This window comes from Acipenser ruthenus, chromosome 8 (assembly GCF_902713425.1).
Source record: "Acipenser ruthenus chromosome 8, fAciRut3.2 maternal haplotype, whole genome shotgun sequence".
NCBI classification, from domain to species: domain Eukaryota; kingdom Metazoa; phylum Chordata; class Actinopteri; order Acipenseriformes; family Acipenseridae; genus Acipenser; species Acipenser ruthenus.
This window is the reverse complement of record NC_081196.1, coordinates 7,792,141-7,813,706: the sequence shown is the minus strand read 5'-3', so window position 1 is coordinate 7,813,706 and position 21,566 is coordinate 7,792,141. Positions and strand designations below refer to the sequence as shown.

General features: G+C 38.0%; 3 protein-coding genes across 3 annotated transcripts; 2 read left to right on the top strand and 1 right to left on the bottom strand.

Moving 5' to 3' along the window:
* Positions 1 to 147: 147 nt before the first annotated feature.
* LOC131737842 (olfactory receptor 52D1-like) lies at positions 148 to 5,447 on the top strand. The gene is made up of 2 exons (XM_059029622.1): positions 148 to 1,044; positions 5,418 to 5,447. The coding sequence occupies exons 1-2, from the start codon at positions 148 to 150 to the stop codon at positions 5,445 to 5,447; spliced, it is 927 nt and encodes a 308-aa protein (XP_058885605.1).
* Positions 5,448 to 5,451: 4 nt separating this feature from the next.
* Positions 5,452 to 6,483, top strand: LOC117406304 (olfactory receptor 52D1-like). Its single transcript, XM_059029621.1, has one exon. The coding sequence runs from the start codon at positions 5,452 to 5,454 to the stop codon at positions 6,424 to 6,426; it is 975 nt and encodes a 324-aa protein (XP_058885604.1). The 3' UTR covers positions 6,427 to 6,483.
* Positions 6,484 to 14,064: 7,581 nt separating this feature from the next.
* Positions 14,065 to 16,776, bottom strand: LOC117406305 (olfactory receptor 52E4). Its single transcript, XM_034010243.3, has 3 exons — positions 16,723 to 16,776; positions 15,289 to 15,308; positions 14,065 to 15,085 (listed from the first exon to the last, which is right to left on the bottom strand). The coding sequence occupies exons 1-3, from the start codon at positions 16,774 to 16,776 to the stop codon at positions 14,065 to 14,067; spliced, it is 1,095 nt and encodes a 364-aa protein (XP_033866134.3).
* Positions 16,777 to 21,566: the final 4,790 nt, after the last annotated feature.

Below are 21,566 nucleotides of genomic sequence, written 5' to 3'. Positions count from 1 at the left end.
ATGCATTTATCAGTCTCATTTAAGGCATTAGCCAAAACATGTGTTTACTGCACAAAAAAAAAAACATTTATAATTATGTGGCTGCTTATGAAATGTTCTTCTTTTTTTAGTAGGTTTCTTTTGGTCCACCAGCATACAACTAAGACAATGGAAAACTCTTCTTACATTACCACTTTCCTGTTTACTGTATACGGTGAAATTGGGTACCTTAGATATCTGTATTTTACTGCTGCCTTATTGGGTTACCTTGTGATACTTTTTGTCAATATAGTTCTTATAACAGTAATAATCAGGGAAAGGAGCCTCCATGAACCAATGTATATATTTGTTTGTAACCTGGCTCTGAATGGGCTGTATGGTAGCAGTGCTTTTTATCCTACATTAATGCATAGTCTTCTCTCTGATACCCCAGCAATATCCAGAATCGGATGTTTGTTTCAAATATTTTGTATTCATACATACGGATCTTTTGAATTTTCCATTTTGTCAGTGATGGCTTATGACAGATATGTGTCAATCTGTAATCCTTTAAGATACAGTAGTATGATGAGTCCCAGGAAAGTAGCTGGGCTAATAGCTTTTGCATATCTGTACCCTATTTGTATTTTCATCATACATATTTCATTAACTATTCGACTACCATTATGTGGCTCTGTTATAGAAAAGTTATATTGTGACAACTGGTCAGTTGTCAGGTTATCTTGTGTAGATATCTCTGTTAATAGTGTCTTTGGTTTGTGTGTTACCGTGTTAGTTATGGTCCCACAAATCATTGTTGTTGTATACTCGTATATTAAAATAATTACAGTGTGTCTTAAGGCTTCAAAAGAAGCTTGTGGTAAAGCAGTACAAACCTGCGTACCCCATTTAGTAACTCTCACAAACTACTACATTGCCACTTTCTTTGAAGTTATTCATCAACGCTTTAACACGCAGAACCTTCCCCTTGTTTTACGCATCATCATGTCAATAGATTTTCTTCTTTTGCCCCCTCTTCTAAATCCAATCATTTACGGAGTAAAAACACAGGCCATAAGAAAACGGGTAATCCAGATGTTCAAAAGCAGCAAAACAAATTCAATTTCAGGTACTCAGAAAAAAATGGTCTCTGTCTTACAATAACTGTGTAATACTGTAAATAAAACAAACCTTGAATTGCACACAATTTTTGTCACGTTAAAGTCAACTGAAGAATTAAATAAAGGAATAAAAAATAAGACCCACGGATACAATTTTTTTTTTTTTTTATAAACACACCTCAAATGTTAGCCTCCATATTTGACTTTGTCCGCATCAACAGTAAGTTACTGTTAAAAAAAAGAGGGGAAAAATACACACAAAGGGAAAGAAATCTGTTTTGGGGGTACTGTGAAAGGGTGTAAGGCTTTGGGCTGTTTTGAGGCATAATGGAGGTCACACAGAACTGAATACAAGGTCAATGCCTAAGGTATCTGTAGCACGCTTTATTTTCACAAATACCAAACAAAGGTTAAATTAGTCTTCAAAAACTCAAAACTTTACAAATGCACTTTAAATATGTTGGTTTGTATCAGCCCTTAGCAAGAAAGCCTCCAACACTGAAAGATTCAACTCTCTGTCTGTCTTTTCTTTCAATTTTTTGTACAGCTCAGAGTCAATTACCTTAAGGGACAGCACTTTGCAGGTAATTACATTCCAGCTGCACAGTGAGTCACAGTACTTATGTTGCTTCAGCCCTCCTTCAAGACGATCAATGTGGACAGAAGCCACTTGTAAAATATAACATACTGTCACATCCAAATATTAAAAAATAAAAATAAAAGTATGTGACCCTTTATTTTCTTTAAGACATGCATTTTAATAATCCTGGTTCCATTACTTACAGTATACTAACTTTACTGCCCACTGAAACATTTTACATCTCTTCATGGGAAGTGGTCTAGATTTAAAGTGGCACAGCTTATTTTCCATTTGTAAAGCAACAGTTTACTAACTACATTTTGTAAATAAAAAATAACTGGGCTAAGCCTAGTATTTAGAAGAAGAAAAAGAGAGGTCAATAACAATCAAGGACACAATAGGCTGTTCATATTTTAAGTCACCTTATATTTAAACTGTATGCCCACCAATATGAAAAAAAGAATGAAATTGTAAAAATGTATTTCCAGTTTATTAGTGTTTTTTTTTTAAATTATTTTCATAGCTCTATTTTCAGCAACAATTCCATACCTATTAATTAATTTTTAATTGGAATCAGCAGTTTTTTGTAACGTCTCATAGTTTCAGAAGAACAATGTTAGCAGGTCTACAGAGAAGCAGCCCAAACACCTGTTGTAATGCAAACAGCCTTTTAGCATATGTTGAAAGCTTTTCATTTTTGTACTTGAGTGTTTTATATACACTGAATTTTTACAAAATGTTGATATATTCCGCTATGTTTAAAGATAATAGTTATTTTTAAGTGAAATTGCAGAATTCCATTCCTTTCTTATTTATTTGCTTCATATCTGTTTGGTGGAACACATGCAAAATATGGTGTGTGTCCAGGCACTTTTACAAAAACACATTTCTGTAGAATTACTTGAGCATCAATTGCTACCAGATGACCATCTTTATTAACTGGAATAATGTGTTCCAGTGAGAGCTGAACAATTGGACTTCTACAGAAAATGTATTGAATTGGCTTTAGAAAGTGACCCAAAGCAAAACACTTGGGCCCTTCTCCAAAATCATTTGCAACAAATTTATCGATGCTAAAGAAATCTCCATCAGCTAACCTAACTGTGTAACTATTGCGCTCGTGCTCTCTTCTGTATTGCTTACAGTGAATAATTTCCCCTCTCACTACAATTCTTGAATAGTACCGTGCATATAAATCTGATGGAACGTTATTGGTGACACTGTATAAGGCCAACTGTTGCTCTTTATTTAATGTGCCTATATTTGGTTTCCCTAGAATATATTATTTATGTAGTCTACTTTTTAAAAGGTATTAAATATTTACTGGGCATTTGTTATACAGTATATTCATATACCAAAAATTACATTATGTAATATATTGTGAATACATTATATAATACATGTTTAGTAAATATATTGAATAATACATTTCTAAAAAATACATGGACAATATAATTGATATATTGTTAACTGAATTATATTTTAAATATATTTAAAATATGTTTAAACAAATACATTGTAAATATATTTTCCATATGATGAAAACGGGCCAATTTTGTAATATGTTAAATATATTTTATATAACGTTACATACATAATACATATACTTTTCCATATATTTTATCATTCCCAAAGACTATGAGTTTTTTATATGAATTATATGAATAATATGTTTACAAAAATATATTTAAAATATATCTTTTTTGGTATGGGCAACTGTTAAGAGCTGAAAACAATTAAAAAGGTCAAATTAAGTAAATTATCAGTTCAATTAAGAGTCTAGTTAAAGCAATTAAGAGCCCAGTTGGAATGAAAACCAGCAGACACATTGGGTCCTCAGGACCAGTTTGGGAACCACTGCAGTGTAAAACAAGCCACTGCACTAGATGGGCAAGTGCTTAGGGTTACATTGAAAGAGTCGACGAAACCACACTCACGTCAGGCAACAGAACAACAGACAACACTGCATGTGACTCACTTTATAACTATCAAGTGACAAAGATATACAATGTGGCTACTTTTTGGCTGGTTACCTCTAAAATTTGCTGGGGTGTTGAAAAAAAAAAAAAAAAACTGGCAGTGCTGCTGTTGCTATTATTATTATTATTTGTTTATTTAGCAGATGCCTTTATCCAAGGTGACTTATAGAGACTAGGGTGTGTGAACTATGCATCAGCTGCAGAGTCACTTACAATTACGTCTCACCTGAAAGACGGAGCACAAGGAGATTAAGTTACTTGCTCAGGGTCACACAATGAGTCAGTAGCTGAGGTGGGATTTGAACCTGGGACCTCCTGGTTACAAGCCCTTTTCTTTAACCACTGGACCACACAGCCTCCTAGGCGGAGACTTTAATGGTTGGATTGTGGGATTAGTAGGCTCAGGCTGGGACAAACGTCAAATAGAAGCAGAAACACAAACTACACAATTTAGATATATGCATCTTTCTTAAAATTCACACGTGATGTGAAATGAAAGCCCTGCTATAGATCAAAGTTGCAATCGTCAATATTTCATCAACTGCATAGAAAATGTTTTAACACACTGTTAATTAATTTTAAAAAGTAAGGTCCTGGGCATGGCATTCAGCATATGAACTTGTTTTCCATTGTTCAGTGGGACACTTTATTGATGGAGCTACTAGCATCTTTTTGCATTGCACTTTTCACATGCTTATGCAATTAACCCCCCAATGGCTATCAATTGTAATTACTTCTTTATTGTTGTTTGGCTAGCTTTTCTAATACAGCAAGTGTAATGACTTTGACCAAAGCCCAATTAGCTAGATTTCCCCTGGAAATTCCAAGAATAGAATCAATGAGATAGTTGTCAAGCAGCAGAGTTATATAAAGCTGGTGGAAACGTATCCTGTTCATTCACTGCTATTCATCCTGAGGAACACTGGCTCCAGTAAGGATCTTCACATTACGTGAGTAATACATGGAGATTACAATGTTGATGACTTGTACAAAAAAGAGATTATCATTATGTACATTTATTCTAGACGAATATTGTTTATATTGTTTATATTTGATATCTGGACATACAATGTGTTTTAGATTTAAACTTTCTTATTTATTACTATATATTGTAGTAATTTAAAACAAAAATAATTATATTGATACATTAAGACAACTTGGAGACTTTATTATTATGGAAATGCACATAGAATTTGGATAGGCTCTGTTAAACATGTGTAAAAAAAATCCCAGCTGAGCCTTTTCATGAAACCTTGCTTAATTTGCTGTGCTGACTTTGTCTGAAGACAATACTCACAAAAAATAATACATGAAATAAGCTAATGAACAGGCACAGACATGCTCCCTCTCACTTTTATGTTTAGCTTGTTCAAATAATTATGTGATGCACAATTATCTCATAATGCCTCTATCACCAATGTTTTGCATACTGAATTCTGATGGGCTCAAATAGTTTTCAAGCCAAAAGGAGACTGGGCATGCCTGGGCATATGCAGCAATGTACCGAGTTCTGACACGTACCAGAAAATGTCAAGGTCGGTACCCTGCTACAATGATTAAAGATTTTAAAAAAAATATTCAAAACGGTTTGCACCACAGTTTACACTATTTCTGAAGTAAAAGTAGACACATACTGCAAGTTTACAAATATTTTAGCAAATGCATTTATCAGTCTCATTTAAGGAATTAGCCAAAACATGTGTTTACTGCAAAAAAAAAAAAAAAAAAAAAACATTTATAATTATGTGGTTATTTATGAAATTTTCTTTTTTTTTGTAGGTTTCTTTTGGTCCACCAGCATACAACTAAGACAATGGAAAACTCTTCTTACATTACCACTTTCCTGTTTACTGTATACGGTGAAATTGGGTACCTTAGATATCTGTATTTCACTGCTGCCTTATTGGCTTACCTTGTGATACTTTTTGTCAATATAGTTCTTATAACAGTAATAATCAGGGAAAGGAGCCTCCATGAACCAATGTATATATTTGTTTGTAACCTGGCTCTGAATGGGCTGTATGGTAGCAGTGCTTTTTATCCTACATTAATGCATAGTCTTCTCTCTGATACCCCAGCAATATCCAGAATCGGATGTTTGTTTCAAATATTTTGTATTCATACATATGGATGTTTTGAATTTTCCATTTTGTCAGTGATGGCTTATGACAGATATGTGTCAATCTGTAATCCTTTAAGATACAGTAGTATGATGAGTCCCAGGAAAGTAGCTGGGCTAATAGCTTTTGTATATCTGTACCCTATTTGTATTTTCATCATACATATTTCATTAACTATTCGACTACCATTATGTGGGTCTGTTATAGAAAAGTTATATTGTGACAACTGGTCAGTTGTCAGGTTATCTTGTGTAGATATCTCTGTTAATAATGTCTTTGGTTTGTGTATGATCATGTTACTTAGTGTCCCACAAATCATTGTTGTTGTATACTCGTATATTAAAATAATTACAGTGTGTCTTAAGGCTTCAAAAGAAGCTCGTGGTAAAGCAGTACAAACCTGCGTACCCCATTTAGTAACTCTCACAAACTACTACATTGCCGCTTTGTTTGAAGTTATTCATCAACGCTTTAACATGCAGAACCTTCCCCTTGTTTTACGCATCATCATGTCAATAGATTTTCTTCTTTTGCCCCCTCTTCTAAATCCAATCATTTACGGAGTAAAAACACAGGCCATAAGAAAACGGGTAATCCAGATGTTCAAAAGCAGCAAAACAAATTCAATTTCAGGTGCTCAGAAAAAAATGGTCTCTGTCTTACAATAACTGTGTAATACTGTAAATAAAACAGACCTTGAATTGCACACAATTCTTGTCACATTAAAGTCAACTGGAGAATTAAATAAAGGAATAAAAAATAAGACCCACGGATAATTTTTTTTTTTTATAAACACACCTCAAATGTTAGCCTCCATATTTGACTTTGTCCGCATCAACAGTAAGTTACTGTAAAAAAAAGAGGGGAAAAATACACACAAAGGAGAAAAGAATCTGCTTTTGGGGTACTGTGAAAGGGTGTAAGGCTTTGGGCTGTTTTGAGGCATAATGGAGGTCGCACACAACTGAATACAAGGTCAAAGCCTAAGGTATCTGTAGCACGCTTTATTTTCACAAATACCAAACAAAGGTTAAATTAGTCTTCAAAAACTCAAAACTTTACAAATGCACTTTAAATATGTTGGTTTGTATCAGCCCTTAGCAAGAAAGCCTCCATCTTCTGTTTCTTTTAAACACTGAAAGATTCTACTCTCTATTACTCTGGGCTGCCTGTCTTATTACAGCTCAGAGTCAATTACCTTAAGGGACAGCACTTTGCAGGTAATTACATTCCAGCTGTATTTTATAAACAAAACTAACAATGATTTTCAACACTAAATTACTTTAATAAATTCATAATTAAACATAAATGTTTTATGCATTTCAGTGCACTAACTTAACAAGGTCTTGGAAAACATGTGGCACAGTATCTCCAAGCTCTTGGGGGCTGTCACCCCCCATTCACTCAACTGGATATTCTTTTGAACACAATTAATCTTTTATTCTTTTGAAAACAATTAAGGGCTTTCCCATCTATGTAAATATAAACTCATGGTTTCTTTTTCGTAAAATTAACAGTATAATTTCATACGTGGAAAAAGTCTGTGAGTCACAGTAATCCTGGTTCCATTAGTTCTTACAGTATACTAACTTTACTGCCCACTGAAACATTCTTCGTGGGAAGTGGTCTAGATTTAAAGTGGCAGAGCGTATTTTCCATTTGTAAAGCAACAGTTATTTACAAAAAATGAGTGCTACTGTTTTTTCAATGTAGCTATTTAGCTAGTTATGCATCTCAGATATGCAATGTAATACTGAAGCAGAACTATATCTTAGTAACTATAGTGTGTTTGAGGGGGCAGGAGCAAGGGCTCAACTTTCCAATTGTAAATCCCCTTGCTATTAACTGTAACCCCCTAGAAAAGCACCCTACCTTTTTCATTTGCACCATTTTTCACCATCACCGCCTCCACAACTGCACCTCCCTCTGAGCAGGCAAAGCTGGGCGCCCCGCCTTGGAGGTTCAGCAGTGCTGGGCATCACCAGCTCGAGGGCAGCTTTCAGTGAGACGCAGGAGGGATCACTCAAGTACAAAAACACACAGGCACAATCATATTGGACTTCTCACAGACATTTCTCCTGTCCAGTGAATTGCTGTAGCAAAATTAATAAATCATCTATATATATATATATATATATATATATATATATATATATATATATATATATATATATATATATATATATATTGTAACACATCAGGGAGGGGGTTAGTGTCCTCCCTGAAGAAAACATGTGCGTATGCACATTTTGTTTAATTGTTTAATTGTTTTGTTCATTCGTTTTATTGTTTATTGGTTAATTATCACCCGCACCTGAGCTATATTGTAAATTAATGCCAGGCGCGGGGTATTTAAGACGTACAGCCTGTCTGTACGAGGCTGCTGAGTAGAAGGAGACAGAAGACGTGCTCTGTTTCCGAGCAGTCCTAAGAGTAAGTGCTGTGTTAAGTTTGTTTGTGTTTGCAGGTAAACGGCTTAGCCGTCCTGCAAGGTAGTAAGGGGAAAACCTGTGTAGTAAGTGCTCCAAATCGGAGTTAGGTGTTTGTTTCGTTTTGTTTATTTATTGTGTATATTAAAAATAGCGCGTAAGTGCGTGAAAATCCATTTCTTGTGTCCTGGGTCGTACTTTTAAAGGGGCAACGAACCCGAGTGAGTGCCGGGCCGTTACATATGGTGTCAAAAAGTGTGGGCGCCCCTACGACCCAAAACGAAATGGAAAGCATTGAGGAGTTGATCGCAAGGATTAACCGGAACACCGCTGCTCAGTTACAGCAGACTGAGAGATGGGAGAGAGAGTTTGGGTTGACTCCGCTGGAAAGCAAGGAGTGGGAGCCAACAGAATTGGAGCTGCTGCTCCAAAAATGGGAGCAGGCAGAAGCGTTGTCGGCAGTGCCGGCGGGAGAAGCCCTGTAATCGCCTGCACCAGAGGAGCTGCTGCAGGGAGAACAGGAGGAAGAGACCGTCCCGGAGCCAGAGAAGATGAGCACCGCACCTCCACCACAGCTCCAGCCCACAACCCCGGAAGAGGATCCGGCGCTGGTCAGTGCGGTCCCTTGCCCCTTGCTCCTCGACACCCTGCCGGTCTTCCTAGACCTCCCTACGCTTGGCCTGGAGCCCAGGAGTCTGCACCATCGGCCACAGTTCTGCCCCTGGTTCCCTACTCCGCTCTCCCCAAGCACCCAGACGTCGCTGGGCTGCTGCCAGACGTCGCTAGTGCTCCCCCTGTTCGCTGCTAAGCTCCCCCTGGGTGATCGGACATCGCTGCGCCGGTCCCCAGGTGAAGACCTCTGCCCGCTGCTGCAGCCGCCTGTTCCCCGGCCGTCGCTTCGGTCGCCCCTGTCATCCCGGTGGGGTCCCATGTCGCCGGTTCAAGGTCCCTTCCTGGACGCGCCGGAGGAACCGACCCACCCTCAAGCCCGCCCGTGCAAGAGGGCGAAAATTGACATTTGTGGACTCGAGGGTGGGTGGTTGTGTTTTAGGGGAGGGGGTGGCCTTCGAATGGCCGATCAGTGTTACACACTTGAGGGGAAGGATGTGTAACACATCAGGGAGGGGGTTAGTGTCCTCCCTGAAGAAAACATGTGCGTATGCACATTTTGTTTAATTGTTTAATTGTTTTGTTCATTCGTTTTATTGTTTATTGGTTAATTATCACCCGCACCTGAGCTATATTGTAAATTAATGCCAGGCGCGGGGTATTTAAGACGTACAGCCTGTCTGTACGAGGCTGCTGAGTAGAAGGAGACAGAAGACGTGCTCTGTTTCCGAGCAGTCCTAAGAGTAAGTGCTGTGTTAAGTTTGTTTGTGTTTGTGTTTGTGTTAGCAGGTAAACGGCTTAGCCGTCCTGCAAGGTAGTAAGGGGAAAACCTGTGTAGTAAGTGCTCCAAATCGGAGTTAGGTGTTTGTTTCGTTTTGTTTATTTATTGTGTATATTAAAAATAGCGCGTGAAAATCCATTTTTTGTGTCCTGGGTCGTACTTTTAAAGGGGCAACGAACCTGAGTGAGTGCCGGGCCGTTACAAAATATATATATATATATATATATATATATATATATATATATATAATTTATAAGCATTTCTTTCTTCTTCCACCTCAAAAAAAATGAACACAATTAGAATTTTAAGCAGATACTTTCATTCCGCATGTTAATATATGGCATGGGAATTTAAGTTCTATTCCATTGATCTTTGACCCTGCCTGAATGCAGTAAACTCCTGGCTAGTCATATAAAATGAACTGAGTTTGCTACCAAAACTTGGGTGTGAACAGACTGACCTGTGAACCACACAGAACTCAAGGTCTGACTGATTAACATTCCAAAGAAGTTTGATTTGAATGACGATGATCACAGGCTTTGTGTTATTATTATTATTATTATTATTATTATGAACGTTTCAGCTTTTTTGTCTCTTGAACGACTATTACAACCTCTACTAATAACAATAACAAAAGTAAGATTTATAATGCAATACGATGCATTTCATGATTACATGGCTGTAGTCTACTGTAAGGACAAGGGTGTGTGGTGTGACATGATTATCATCATACTCTTTGGATGAAAACAAGTGGGTTTAAGGAGAGAAAAACTCATGAACGCTTTCCCATGAAAGTAGGCCAAAATTAATTCCCATCCTTCCTTTAGGCTGGCAATAAAAATGATATTTGCGAATGAGGAGATCATTTAAACTGGCAAACCACAAGTGGCAAGACATTCCATAGACATGTTTAAAAAAAGAATGATAACTTGTACAGCCCCAAAAGAAAAGGTGTATAAAGCTGATAAAATATTTTAACAGATACATCATTGAATTCACTTGCTGCAAGAATAGTCAAGGTATGTGAGATAAGCACAAGTTCTGGTATGGAAACAGTGTTTCTCAAGCCTGGTCCTGGTGACTGCCTGAGTCTGCTGGTTCTCATTCTAACTGAGCCCTCAATTACTTAACTAGACCCTTAATTAAACTGATAATTTGCACCACTGCAAAGAAACATTCTAAACGACAATGAGATGTTTCTTTGAAATTAATCTATGAGGGGAGATTGTGTTTAATTAAAACTGCAGAGAAACTGTGATTTAAAAAAAAAACACTGCAGCAGTCAAACTCAGAATCAGACAGCTCACACACGCACACACACACACACACACACACACACCCTCTTACAGCACAGCACTGGACACATTCATAATGTGAAATGAACATGTACATGCTTACTCACAACAAATATTTAATGGTTGTTATTTTTGTTGTAAATATAATAAATTTACTAACAATGCTGAATTACTGGGTGGAGCATTTGTTCTTTATTTTACACAAACAAACCCACACTTTCCTGACTGCCCAGACTGGTACAATATTCAATGTAGTGTCTTTGGCAGTCCTGAGCCAGAAACTTGCAGGACCGACTTCTTATTTAAATCATTTGCATATTTTTAAAGAGGAGATGGTTTTCTATTCAGGGATACCAAGATATTTAGTAAGTAAGGGGTCTGAGTGAGGAAAAATGGGCAATACAAGCACCCCTAGTCTTGCTGTAAATCATTTGTTTTACCAGAATGAGAACATTCAAAGAGGATGTAAAATGAGAGATACAAATGGCAAAATCATAGACGAATAGAAAAAAAAAAATAGCAAATATATTAAATGATTACTTTTCACAAGTTTTTACAAAGGAGGATACGGGCAACATGCCCCACATGTCGACCTGTTCCTATCCAGTTTTAAATAACTTTAGCAGAACAGGCAGAAGTGTTAAAGAGACTAGGAGTTCTTCAAAATAAACAAATCCCCTGGGCTTGATGAGATCCTCCCAATAGTACTCAAAGAAATGAAAGAAGTTATTTACAAACCGCTAACCAAGATCATGCAACAGTCTCTTGACACAGGGGATGTACCGACAGACTGGAGAATTGCAAACGTAATCTAGTCATAGCAATCAGATTGGCTGTTTCAGTTTAAGCTCTGTACATTAAAATAAATAAATAAATAAATAAATGTCCAATGTGAGGCTAGTCTTTCCAAGCTATATGCCACAGAGAAACAGTATGTATTTAGTATGATTTGTTGTAATGCAGGATCTAATTTGACTCTTGTGTGTAAGGATAAAGGTTTGTTGTTGGTACTGGAGTTCCTTGTGGTGGATCGGACCACTGACAATGTCCAGGTCAGTCCACATCCCTAACTGACATTTAAATATATGTGTAAATGTACTGAAATAAACACACACAAAAAACAATGAAATACATGTGTTTGTTGATCATTTTAAACTTTTTTACAGGTGTTGCTTGGCCAGCATTCAAGGAAGTAACTCTATATTTCAAAAAATGGCATCCCTTTTGTAATACTTAGTGAAAGGAATCTCCATGAACCTATGTTACTGTTTATCTGTAACCTGGCTTTCAATTATTTTTTATTTATTTATTTCTTAGCAGACACCCTTATCCAGGGCGGCTTACAATTGTTACAAGATATCACATTATACAGATATCACATTATTTTTACATACAATTACCCATTTATACAGTTGGGTTTTTACTGGAGCAATCTAGGTAAAGTACCTCGCTCAAGGGTACAACAGCAGTGTCCCCCACTGGGGACTGAACCCACAACTCTCCGGTCAGGAGTCCAGAGCCCTAACCACTACTCCACACTGCTGCCCTAGATATTTCACTGGGCTGTGTGGTGTAGCATTGCCTTTTATCCAACAATGTGGACTGATATCCTGGCTTTTGTATATCTGCATCCAACTTTACAGAACAAGGATTTCATTTCTAGGGGGTTCTGTAAAGTGAGTGGTGTTTTAGGCAGGCAATATTTAGGAAACAACTACATCAGCAGAGAGAACACTTTACTTTTCATATTTCCCTATCATCAGCAATGGACAAAGTAGTGTACATTCTATATAGTTATCTTTTTAGCATTCCCAATATAATTCAACACTAGTACCAGCCTTAAACATGGACACAGACACCTGGAAATAAACACACACCCACTTAATGTATGTGTATATAACTTTTGTTTTAATACTGTGTGTGAACCTTCATTTTATTATGCATGATGGGGATAGGGCAGTTTTACTCTTCAAAAGATCAAGAATAGAGATACATTGCCTCATCTGAGTAAAAAAGGTCAGTATTGAGATGTTATACATTTTATGGTTACATCACGACAACTGCAGGTAAAGGTCAAAGGTGACCTTAGCAGGTAACAAGAAGTGAAGGTGGTTCATGGTAAAGGTCAAAGGTGATCTTAGCAGGTAACAAGAAGTGAAGGTTTAAGAAGAGTTAAACACTGAGCAACATCAAAAAGGGATGTGAGAGCTCCTCTTATTCACAGTCTACTGCATTTTAGCCAATGCTCTCACAGCAGAGTGACGTGGATTGAAACATATAAGTTCATGACACTGTCAGACCCAGGCTGTCACATGTATCTGTAATGTATAGGGGTGGCATGAAGTCAATGGATCATATAAACATATGCTGTGTCTTAACTAGCAGATTTTATTTGTGTACAGAAACAGAACAAACCACTGGAAACTGGGGCTGTATGATATACCTGTAAGTCTTATTTTAGCTCCACAATTTACATCACAGTATTGGCACACTTCTCAAGGAACATTTCTTTGCACAAAAATGTTTTATTAATGTTAAAAAAAAAAAAAACAATAAGACATTGAATATAGATTTCATGATTTAACATAATGTGTACACACAACATAATTAGGTTCACAAACCATAGAGAATCAATTTACAGCTTTATTTGTACATGAAATATACATGAAATGAAACAGTGCACATACTCCAGAACGTTCTTTTTCTGAATAGATATTATAATACTGCTTTGAGGGCGTTAATACCTTTATACACAATAATTCAGTTCTGTGCCATCTGTTCAGCCACTTACTTACATTAAGCCCCCCCCCCCCCCCCCACACACACACACACAATACAAAACCTTCCTAAGGGCAGTTCTGCTGGCAGCTAGTCAGTGCTGAGGACAGAGTTCTGTGGATAGTGCACAATGATGCTTTTACAAATCGTCACACATAAGAATGCAAGTCTTGCATGCTGTATGCCGTGACTTATCAGAGACAAAGATAGTGAAACTTTGCCTGTAGGAATGAACATGCACAGTATCAATATGTGTAGTAACTGTGCATACAGAGTATACAGAGACCACTGCATATCTGACTGCATGTGCATTGTCTCCTAAGGGTTTTAGTGCAGGGACTAAAGGCACTGTATACTGAAGATCATTTTGATATTTTTCATTATAATTCTACGCTATGATGTAATCAAATTGATTTATATCCTTGGAGCAACGACTGTGGACATCTGTGTATCAATAGCAGTTAAGACTCCTGTTTGAACATTACTTTGTCTTTTCCTGAGTATTTTTATTATACATTTCCTGATTTCTCTCGTTCTAATTCCATAAATGATTGGGTTTAGAAAAGGAGGGATTACAACAAAAAGAATCAACATCATTATATGCAGACTTATTGGTAGGCTATTGCCAAAGCGATTGTACATTATTGAGAATAGAGAAGCAATAGAAAAATTGATAAATGTGATTAAATGAGGAGTGCATGTGCTCAGAGCCTTACCCTGTGCTTCCTTTGAAGCATTCAGGCTCACAGACAGTATTCTGGCGTATGAGTATACAACGAGAAGGAATGGGAAAATAAGTAAAGCTGTAGTGAGAAACAGACCAAAAATATTAATAACTTTAGTATCTACACAAGAGAGTCTGGCAATAGTCCAGTTGTCACAGAGCAGTTTATGTATTGAGAATCCACACAATGGCAGTCTTCCTATTAACAAAATATGTATAGACAGAAGCAAAATAGGAAGGAGGTATGCAACACTCAAAAGTATGTTTACTTTAGAAGGAGTTAGAATGCTGTAGTAGCGCAATGGGTTGCAAATTGATATATACCTATCATAAGCCATTACAGCAAGGACAGCATATGCACAAGCTCCATACGAGCTTATACAAAAGGCCTGCACTAAGCAACCAAACCGGGAACTCTCTTGGACATCTGATAGAAGATTAGCCATTACTTTAGGATAGAAAGCTGAGCTCCCAAAAAGTCCATTCAAAGATAAATGCAATACCAATATGTACATAGGTTTATGGAGACTTGTTTCCATATATATTACTGTCATAAGAAAAACATTAACAAAAATTGTAATGAGGTATACCAAGAGAACAACAATAAAATACAAGGGCCTGAAGCTGTCCAGTTTACCATATGCAGTAAATATAAAAGCTGTATCATACGAGGAGTTGTCCATCGCATTTCCTGTATCCAAACCAAGGCTTCTGGAAAAATGAAAAAAACAGTACATCAGTGCATATGTTTACAAAATACACAAACACATACATATACTAATGTACTGTACATGTTCTATAGCCATTACCACACAATTAAAATACACACACACATATATTATATACACTTCCGCTGTTAGATCATTTTGCTGCTACTCTGAATAATAAATCAAATGTACAAGTTGAATCCTTACCTGCCACTCCCTGGTAGAAGCTGTTGTGAAAGCAGATGAACAGTGAAGTTAGCTTTATATCCTCCTCATTAGGGGCTACCCTTGCGTCCTGTTCTGGTTTTGAAAATGCCCTGGGAACTACTTTCTAATTATATACATTTACCATTACAGGCTTAATTATACTAGTGAAAGATACTGTGGGAGATGATTAGGATGTGCACCAAATAACAACTCGTCATCAAATAGAGTATGCTAAGAAACAGATCCCAAACGTACTATAATGCATGATGAACTATATCATTATATTATTAGATAGATCTCAAAAAACACATTATGGGTAATATTCACAAAGTACGCCAACACCATTTTTTTCTAAAAAGAAAGCTAAATATTCAAATAAATATATTATATACACTGCTGTGCAAAAGTCTTAGACACATTCAGTAGTTACAATAGATGTTATGAGCTACTCAAAGCCTTCACTAGTGTTTTTCACTATTAAAACAACGTTAACTGTTATTAATACGGCTTAGTTTTGGTGAGAAGAAACCAAGCTTGTCATTTGGCGGGGGGGGGGTCCAAAAAATAAACGTTTTTTTTTGTTTATTTTTTTAATTTAAAATGTATATGTGACATGATGCTCTGTAGATGGCACGGGTTGATTCTATGTTAGTATTAAAGCAGGTTGATTCTGTGGTAGTATAACCCCCCTGGTGTCCCTCCTGGTTTCATTACCAACTATTGTTCTGATTGTTCAGTAATTTAGAGCACAGTTGGAACAAAAAACAGGAGGGACACGGGCCCTCCAGGACCAGGATTGGACTCCTCTGGTCTAAGTGTTTTGCACAGCAGTGTGTGTGTGGATGGAAAAAGCAGTGCGTAAACAAGCTGTTGTTAAAAACAAGTTGTCTTTCAAAAAAAAGTTCCAGAGGATGATGACATGATGACTTCGGAATAGAATGTTAATTCCAAAAGGGTCCCGGGTGCCTCATTTGAAAATGAACTTGCGTTCTTTTTGTTTCCTGGCTGTATTTGTCCCATAGTGTGCGTCCCTAAATTGGTTGTAGTTACATTATTATTAGTTTATTTAGCAGACGCCTTTATCCAAGACGACTTACAGAGACTAGGGTGTGTGAACTATGCATCAGCTGCAGAGTGACTTACAATTACATCTCACCCGAAAGACAGAGGACAAGGAGGTTAAGTCACACAATGAGTTAGCGGCTGAGGTGGGATTTGAACCTGCGACCTCCTGGTTACAAGCCCTTTTCTTTAACCACTGGACCACACAGCCTCCTGTGTGGTCCAGTGGTTAAAGAAAACAATAATACATAAATAAAATAATACATAAAAAAATATACATAAAATAAATAGAGATATATGTGTGTGTGTGTGTATTAACAATTACTGTTTTGACATCTACTGCCGCCATCTTTTTTTTGTTGATCAGCTCACCAGCTCTGAGAGTCGGTGAGTTCGTTGAGTCAGCGTTGAGTCAACGCTGCGCATCACTAGGTCTCAACGGTGAGTTTAGGAACGATTTTGAGAGTTGTTGCTTCTCAGCTTTAAATTTAGGAATGCAGCGATAGCAGTGATTTATTGCATTGCATTGGATTGGAAATGAGTGTTCTCCTTGATCACCTGACCGCTCTCCATTTGTTTTTTGTTGTGTGGGCAGCATTAATAAACATAGTTCATAAACAAACCATGACTCTCTGAGCAAGTAAAAGGCAACTGTACATCACTATGGACATTCGCTTATCTACAAAACTATTGGAATCAGCAGATTACAGATTGTTTGAATGCAGCTGGTCAGCTTTTGGAGCAAATGTACTAACCCGTAGTCATGAAGACAATTTACTGTACAGATCAAATAATACCATTTTTGCAGCAGTCGTTTTTAATTATGAATATCCCTACTGTTAATAGTTTGAATTGATAAAATATGCAAGCTGTTAGGGAGCCATCATACACATAGGCATACAGATACTTGGATGATGTCATCAGGAGAGGGCAGTGCTTATACTGTAAATTCCATATAATACATTTATGGCCCCCATTCAGAAAGTGTTATCATGCAATCTATTTGTGATTAACTTGCCCCTCCTTCACACGAGCTGGCTCTGAGTCTCTAGACTTGAATCATGTATTTCTGCCCAATGGCCACTAGGAGCTAATTTAAAGCAATAATGTGCCAGGATCCAGCTATGGTTGCAAGAATGTATCAGCATCTTGACTGAGAGGCAAGAATGCAGGTGGAGGATTTCATTTCATTACCATGTCATATAATAAAAGATATTAGATGGCTAAAGGCCACAGGCCTTATTTTGAAAAAAAAAAGTGCAAACTTAAAGCAAATGAGTTAATACAGTAATATTCTGTACATATGAAACTCCTTGAGGGGATCCAAGGGAGGGGGGAAGTGAGTATGACACGCACATTGTGTTAAATAAACAACAACAGCCTAGAATATTGTGTAGTTAGCACCATTTGTTTCCTCCACTAACTGCAGAAGATGAGTGCATTCAAATAGTTATACATATTGTAGCTGAATAGCATCAGAAAGGAGACTCGAGGGCACTCACACCAGACAAACAGCATAGATGACAGAATTGGGGCAATTATTCAGGTTTATTTTTTTTCTTTTAAAACATTTGAAAGGAATTAGTTGTTGTGGTGAATTACTGTGGTAACCTGTACTGTGTAATTACCTGTATTAGAAAATGAACTCTCTTTTTTACTGTTAATTGTATCTTAATACATATACACTTCAGGGCTTTAACTGCAGCTTTCTGTGTCTCTCTCCTGCCATTAACCAGCCTTCCCAGTGACGCTTCCACTGGGAACGTTGGTTCCTTCTTATAATGATGTTTTATGGAGAGGGGAGTTGGGTGATGAATCTGGAGGTACTGCATTTCCTCCCGGATCATATTGGTGATTGAGGGGGATTGCCTGAGAATTGATAACCTCTCATTCACGGTTAGGAGTCCTGACGTGTGCTGCAGGGACTCAGCGCTGGTGTATCTGTGCAGTCTGAGTGCAGCTCGGGTTGCAGTGTTTTGAATGGTTTGCCAGGCTCCCTTGTGGTAGCTGCTGACATTCAGCCAGGCTGGTGCAGCATATTCAAACAGCGGTGTAATGGAGCTCTTGAATAACTTCAGCACTGTGCTTGGGGAGTCACCAGTCTTTCTCCCACAGGACTTTCAGGTCGTTGCAATGTCTTCTACAACCCCAACCAGGCCACCACTCTTATATACAGCTCAGGCGGACCTGGTTGAGGACAACCAGACATAAAATATAATAACCAAAGTAATACATTTCTGTAAATGAGTACAGAAAACACACTAGATACAGACATAACACATGTTCATGTTTTTAAAGCAGCAAAAGCAAACATTCAAATTTAGAGATTTTAAAAGACATACGTTCAAATAATGTGTAATATACTGGGGCAGAAAATGAAATGTATGTATTTATTTATTTATTTACAATGTACAAGGGAACTTAAAGCCCCTTTCACACTGGCATGCTCTACCCAGGTCAGGACCCGGTGTCATGCGGGTCAGGTACGCGATTTCACACTGCTTTTTTGATAAAGCAGGGTTGACCTGGGTGACAGATGCAAGTACACAATGTGCATATCAATGCCCTGGAAGCAGCTTGTTAAGGACGCTTCCATCCAAGCTTCGTTGGCCGTCGTGCATTTTGTCTCGTCTGCCCGGGTCAAAGTGTGTTGACCCACATCCTGAGGTGGGTCGCTGGGACCCAGGTTAACCCGGGTATGACCCAGGTACGTGGTTTCACACTATGCAGGATTGTGACCCGGGTAGCCAGAACCCGGATCCGGACCTGGGTAGGAGTGCCAGTGTGAAAGGGGCTTTACACTGTTCAGATTAAAAAACAATCCGTTTTTTCCACTTCTAAACAATTAGCACACAATAATTTAGTTGCAGGAAACAGCAGTTATATTGTTCTGAGTAATTGCTTGCTAGATTTATACAATTACACTTTCTCTGATAAAAATGTACTTAACTTTGTTTTGTTTTGTTTTGTCTAAGGAGAGGTCACAGTTAGACACTTTAGTCATTTGCCATTAAGATATTGAATTAAAGGTACTGTACTAATGTAACATGGCACATTTGTGCTCATCCACCAACCCTGAAAACTAAAATGCCTCTAAACGTTTTTTTTTTTTTTTTTAAAGTGTAATATATATATTTTTCATCTAGACATTTAGTCTTGTGAACAGTTACATTACCAGTCAGAAATCAGAAAAGAAGCACAATGGTGCCATCTAATGGACACTCTATATAATGTAACATGCCTGGACACACGTTTTGTATCACCTACCCTATAGCAGGGGGTTTCCAACCTTTTTTTTTTTGTTTGTTGCTAAACTGTACCCCTTCTGTCGGGAGGTTTCAGCTAAAGTACGAATCTGGAGGTACTGCATTTCCTCCCGGATCATACTGGTGATTGAGGGGGATTGCCTGAGAATTGATAACCTCTCATTCACGGTTAGGAGTCCTGACGTGTGCTGCAGGGACTCAGCGCTGGTGTATCTGTACAGTCTGAGTGCAGCTCGGGTTGCAGTGTTTTGAATGGTTTGCCAGGCTCCCTTGTGGTAGCTGCTGACATTCAGCCAGGCTGGTGCAGCATATTCAAACAGCGGTGTAATGGAGCTCTTGAATAACTTCAGCACTGTGCCTGGGGAGTCACCAGTCTTTCTCCCACAGGACTTTCAGGTCGTTGCAATGTCTTCTACAACCCCAACCAGGCCACCACTCTTATATACAGCTCAGGCGGACCTGGTTGAGGACAACCAGACATAAAATATAATAACCAAAGTAATACATTTCTGTAAATGAGTACAGAAAACACACTAGATACAGACATAACAGAACCAATGAGAATGCTCCTGCTGCAGCTGCTGTCTCTGGCTGCGTTGCACTGAACAGTGCTGCTGCCACTCTGCTACAATATAAATAGTTAAACACATGTTCATGTTTTTAAAGCAGCAAAAGCAAACATTCAAATTTAGAGATTTTAAAAGACATACGTTCAAATAATGTGTAATATACTGGGGCAGATATGAAATGTATGTATTTATTTATTTATTTACAATGTACAAGGGAATTTAAAGCCCCTTTCACACTGGCATGCTCTACCCGGTCAGGACCCGGTGTCATGTGGGTCGGGTACGCGATTTCACACTGCTTTTTGATAAAGCAGGGTTGACCTGGGTGACAGATGCAAGTACACAATGTGCATATCAATGCCCTGGAAGCAGCTTGTTAAGGACGCTTCCATCCAAGCTTCGTTGGCCGTCGTGCATTTTGTCTCGTCTGCCCGGGTCAAAGTGTGTTGACCCACATCCTGAGGTGGGTCGTTGGGACCCAGGTTAACCCGGGTATGACCCAGGTACGTGGTTTCACACTATGCAGGATTGTGACCCGGGTAGCCAGAACCCGGATCCGGACCCGGGTAGGAGTGCCAGTGTGAAAGGGGCTTTACACTGTTCAGATTAAAAAAACAATCCGTTTTTTCCACTTCTAAACAATTAGCACACCATAATTTAGTTGCAGGAAAGAGCAGTTATATTGTTCTGAGTAGTTGCTTGCTAGATTTATACAATTACACTTTTTCTGATAAAAAAAAAGTACTTGACTTTGTTTTATTTTGTTATTCTGTTTTGTCTAGGAGAGGTCACAGTTAGACATGTTAGTCATTTACCATTAAGATATTGAATCAAAGGTACTGTACTAATGTAACATGGCACATTTGTGCTCATACACCAACCCTGAAAACTAAAATGCCTCTAAACTTTTTTTTTTTTTTAAAGTGTAATATATATTTTTCATCTGGACATATAGTCTTGAGTACAGTTACATTACCAGTCAGAAATCAGAAAAGAAGTACAATGGTGCCATCTAGTGGATACTCTATATAATGTAACATACCTGAACAGTACAGCTGTGGACACACGTTTTGTATCACCTACCCTATAGCAGGGGTTTTCAACTTGTTTTTGCTCTGTCGGGAGGTTTCAGCTAAAGTACCCTTTACCTTTTTCGCTCACTGGTACCACATTTGCAATAAAAGGCAGAATAATCTGATTACACATTTATCCCCCCTCCCCCATTTACTTAATATACAGTATCATTTTTCACAACAGTCTGGGACTGCCAGACTGCTGGTTTAAGACAGTATACCAAACAGTAGCGTCATTCTTAAAACTTAATTACAGGTCTTTGGATGCACAGAATTAAAAGACTGCAGACACTGGTATTCGCTTTCTA

Bases quoted from the DNA above. Each gene is read 5' to 3' on its own strand.
- LOC131737842 (XM_059029622.1), top strand. From the start codon at position 148: ATGGAAAACTCTTCTTACATTACCACTTTCCTGTTTACTGTATACGGT. The intron at 1,045-5,417 runs GTAATCCAGATG...TTTTTTTTGTAG, and splicing joins CACAGGCCATAAGAAAACGG to GTTTCTTTTGGTCCACCAGC.
- LOC117406304 (XM_059029621.1), top strand. From the start codon at position 5,452: ATGGAAAACTCTTCTTACATTACCACTTTCCTGTTTACTGTATACGGT.
- LOC117406305 (XM_034010243.3), bottom strand. From the start codon at position 16,776: ATGCGCAGCGTTGACTCAACGCTGACTCAACGAACTCACCGACTCTCA. The intron at 15,309-16,722 runs GTGAGCTGATCA...CTTTCACAACAG, and splicing joins CTCACCGACTCTCAGAGCTG to CTTCTACCAGGGAGTGGCAG. The intron at 15,086-15,288 runs GTAAGGATTCAA...TCATTTTTCCAG, and splicing joins CTTCTACCAGGGAGTGGCAG to AAGCCTTGGTTTGGATACAG.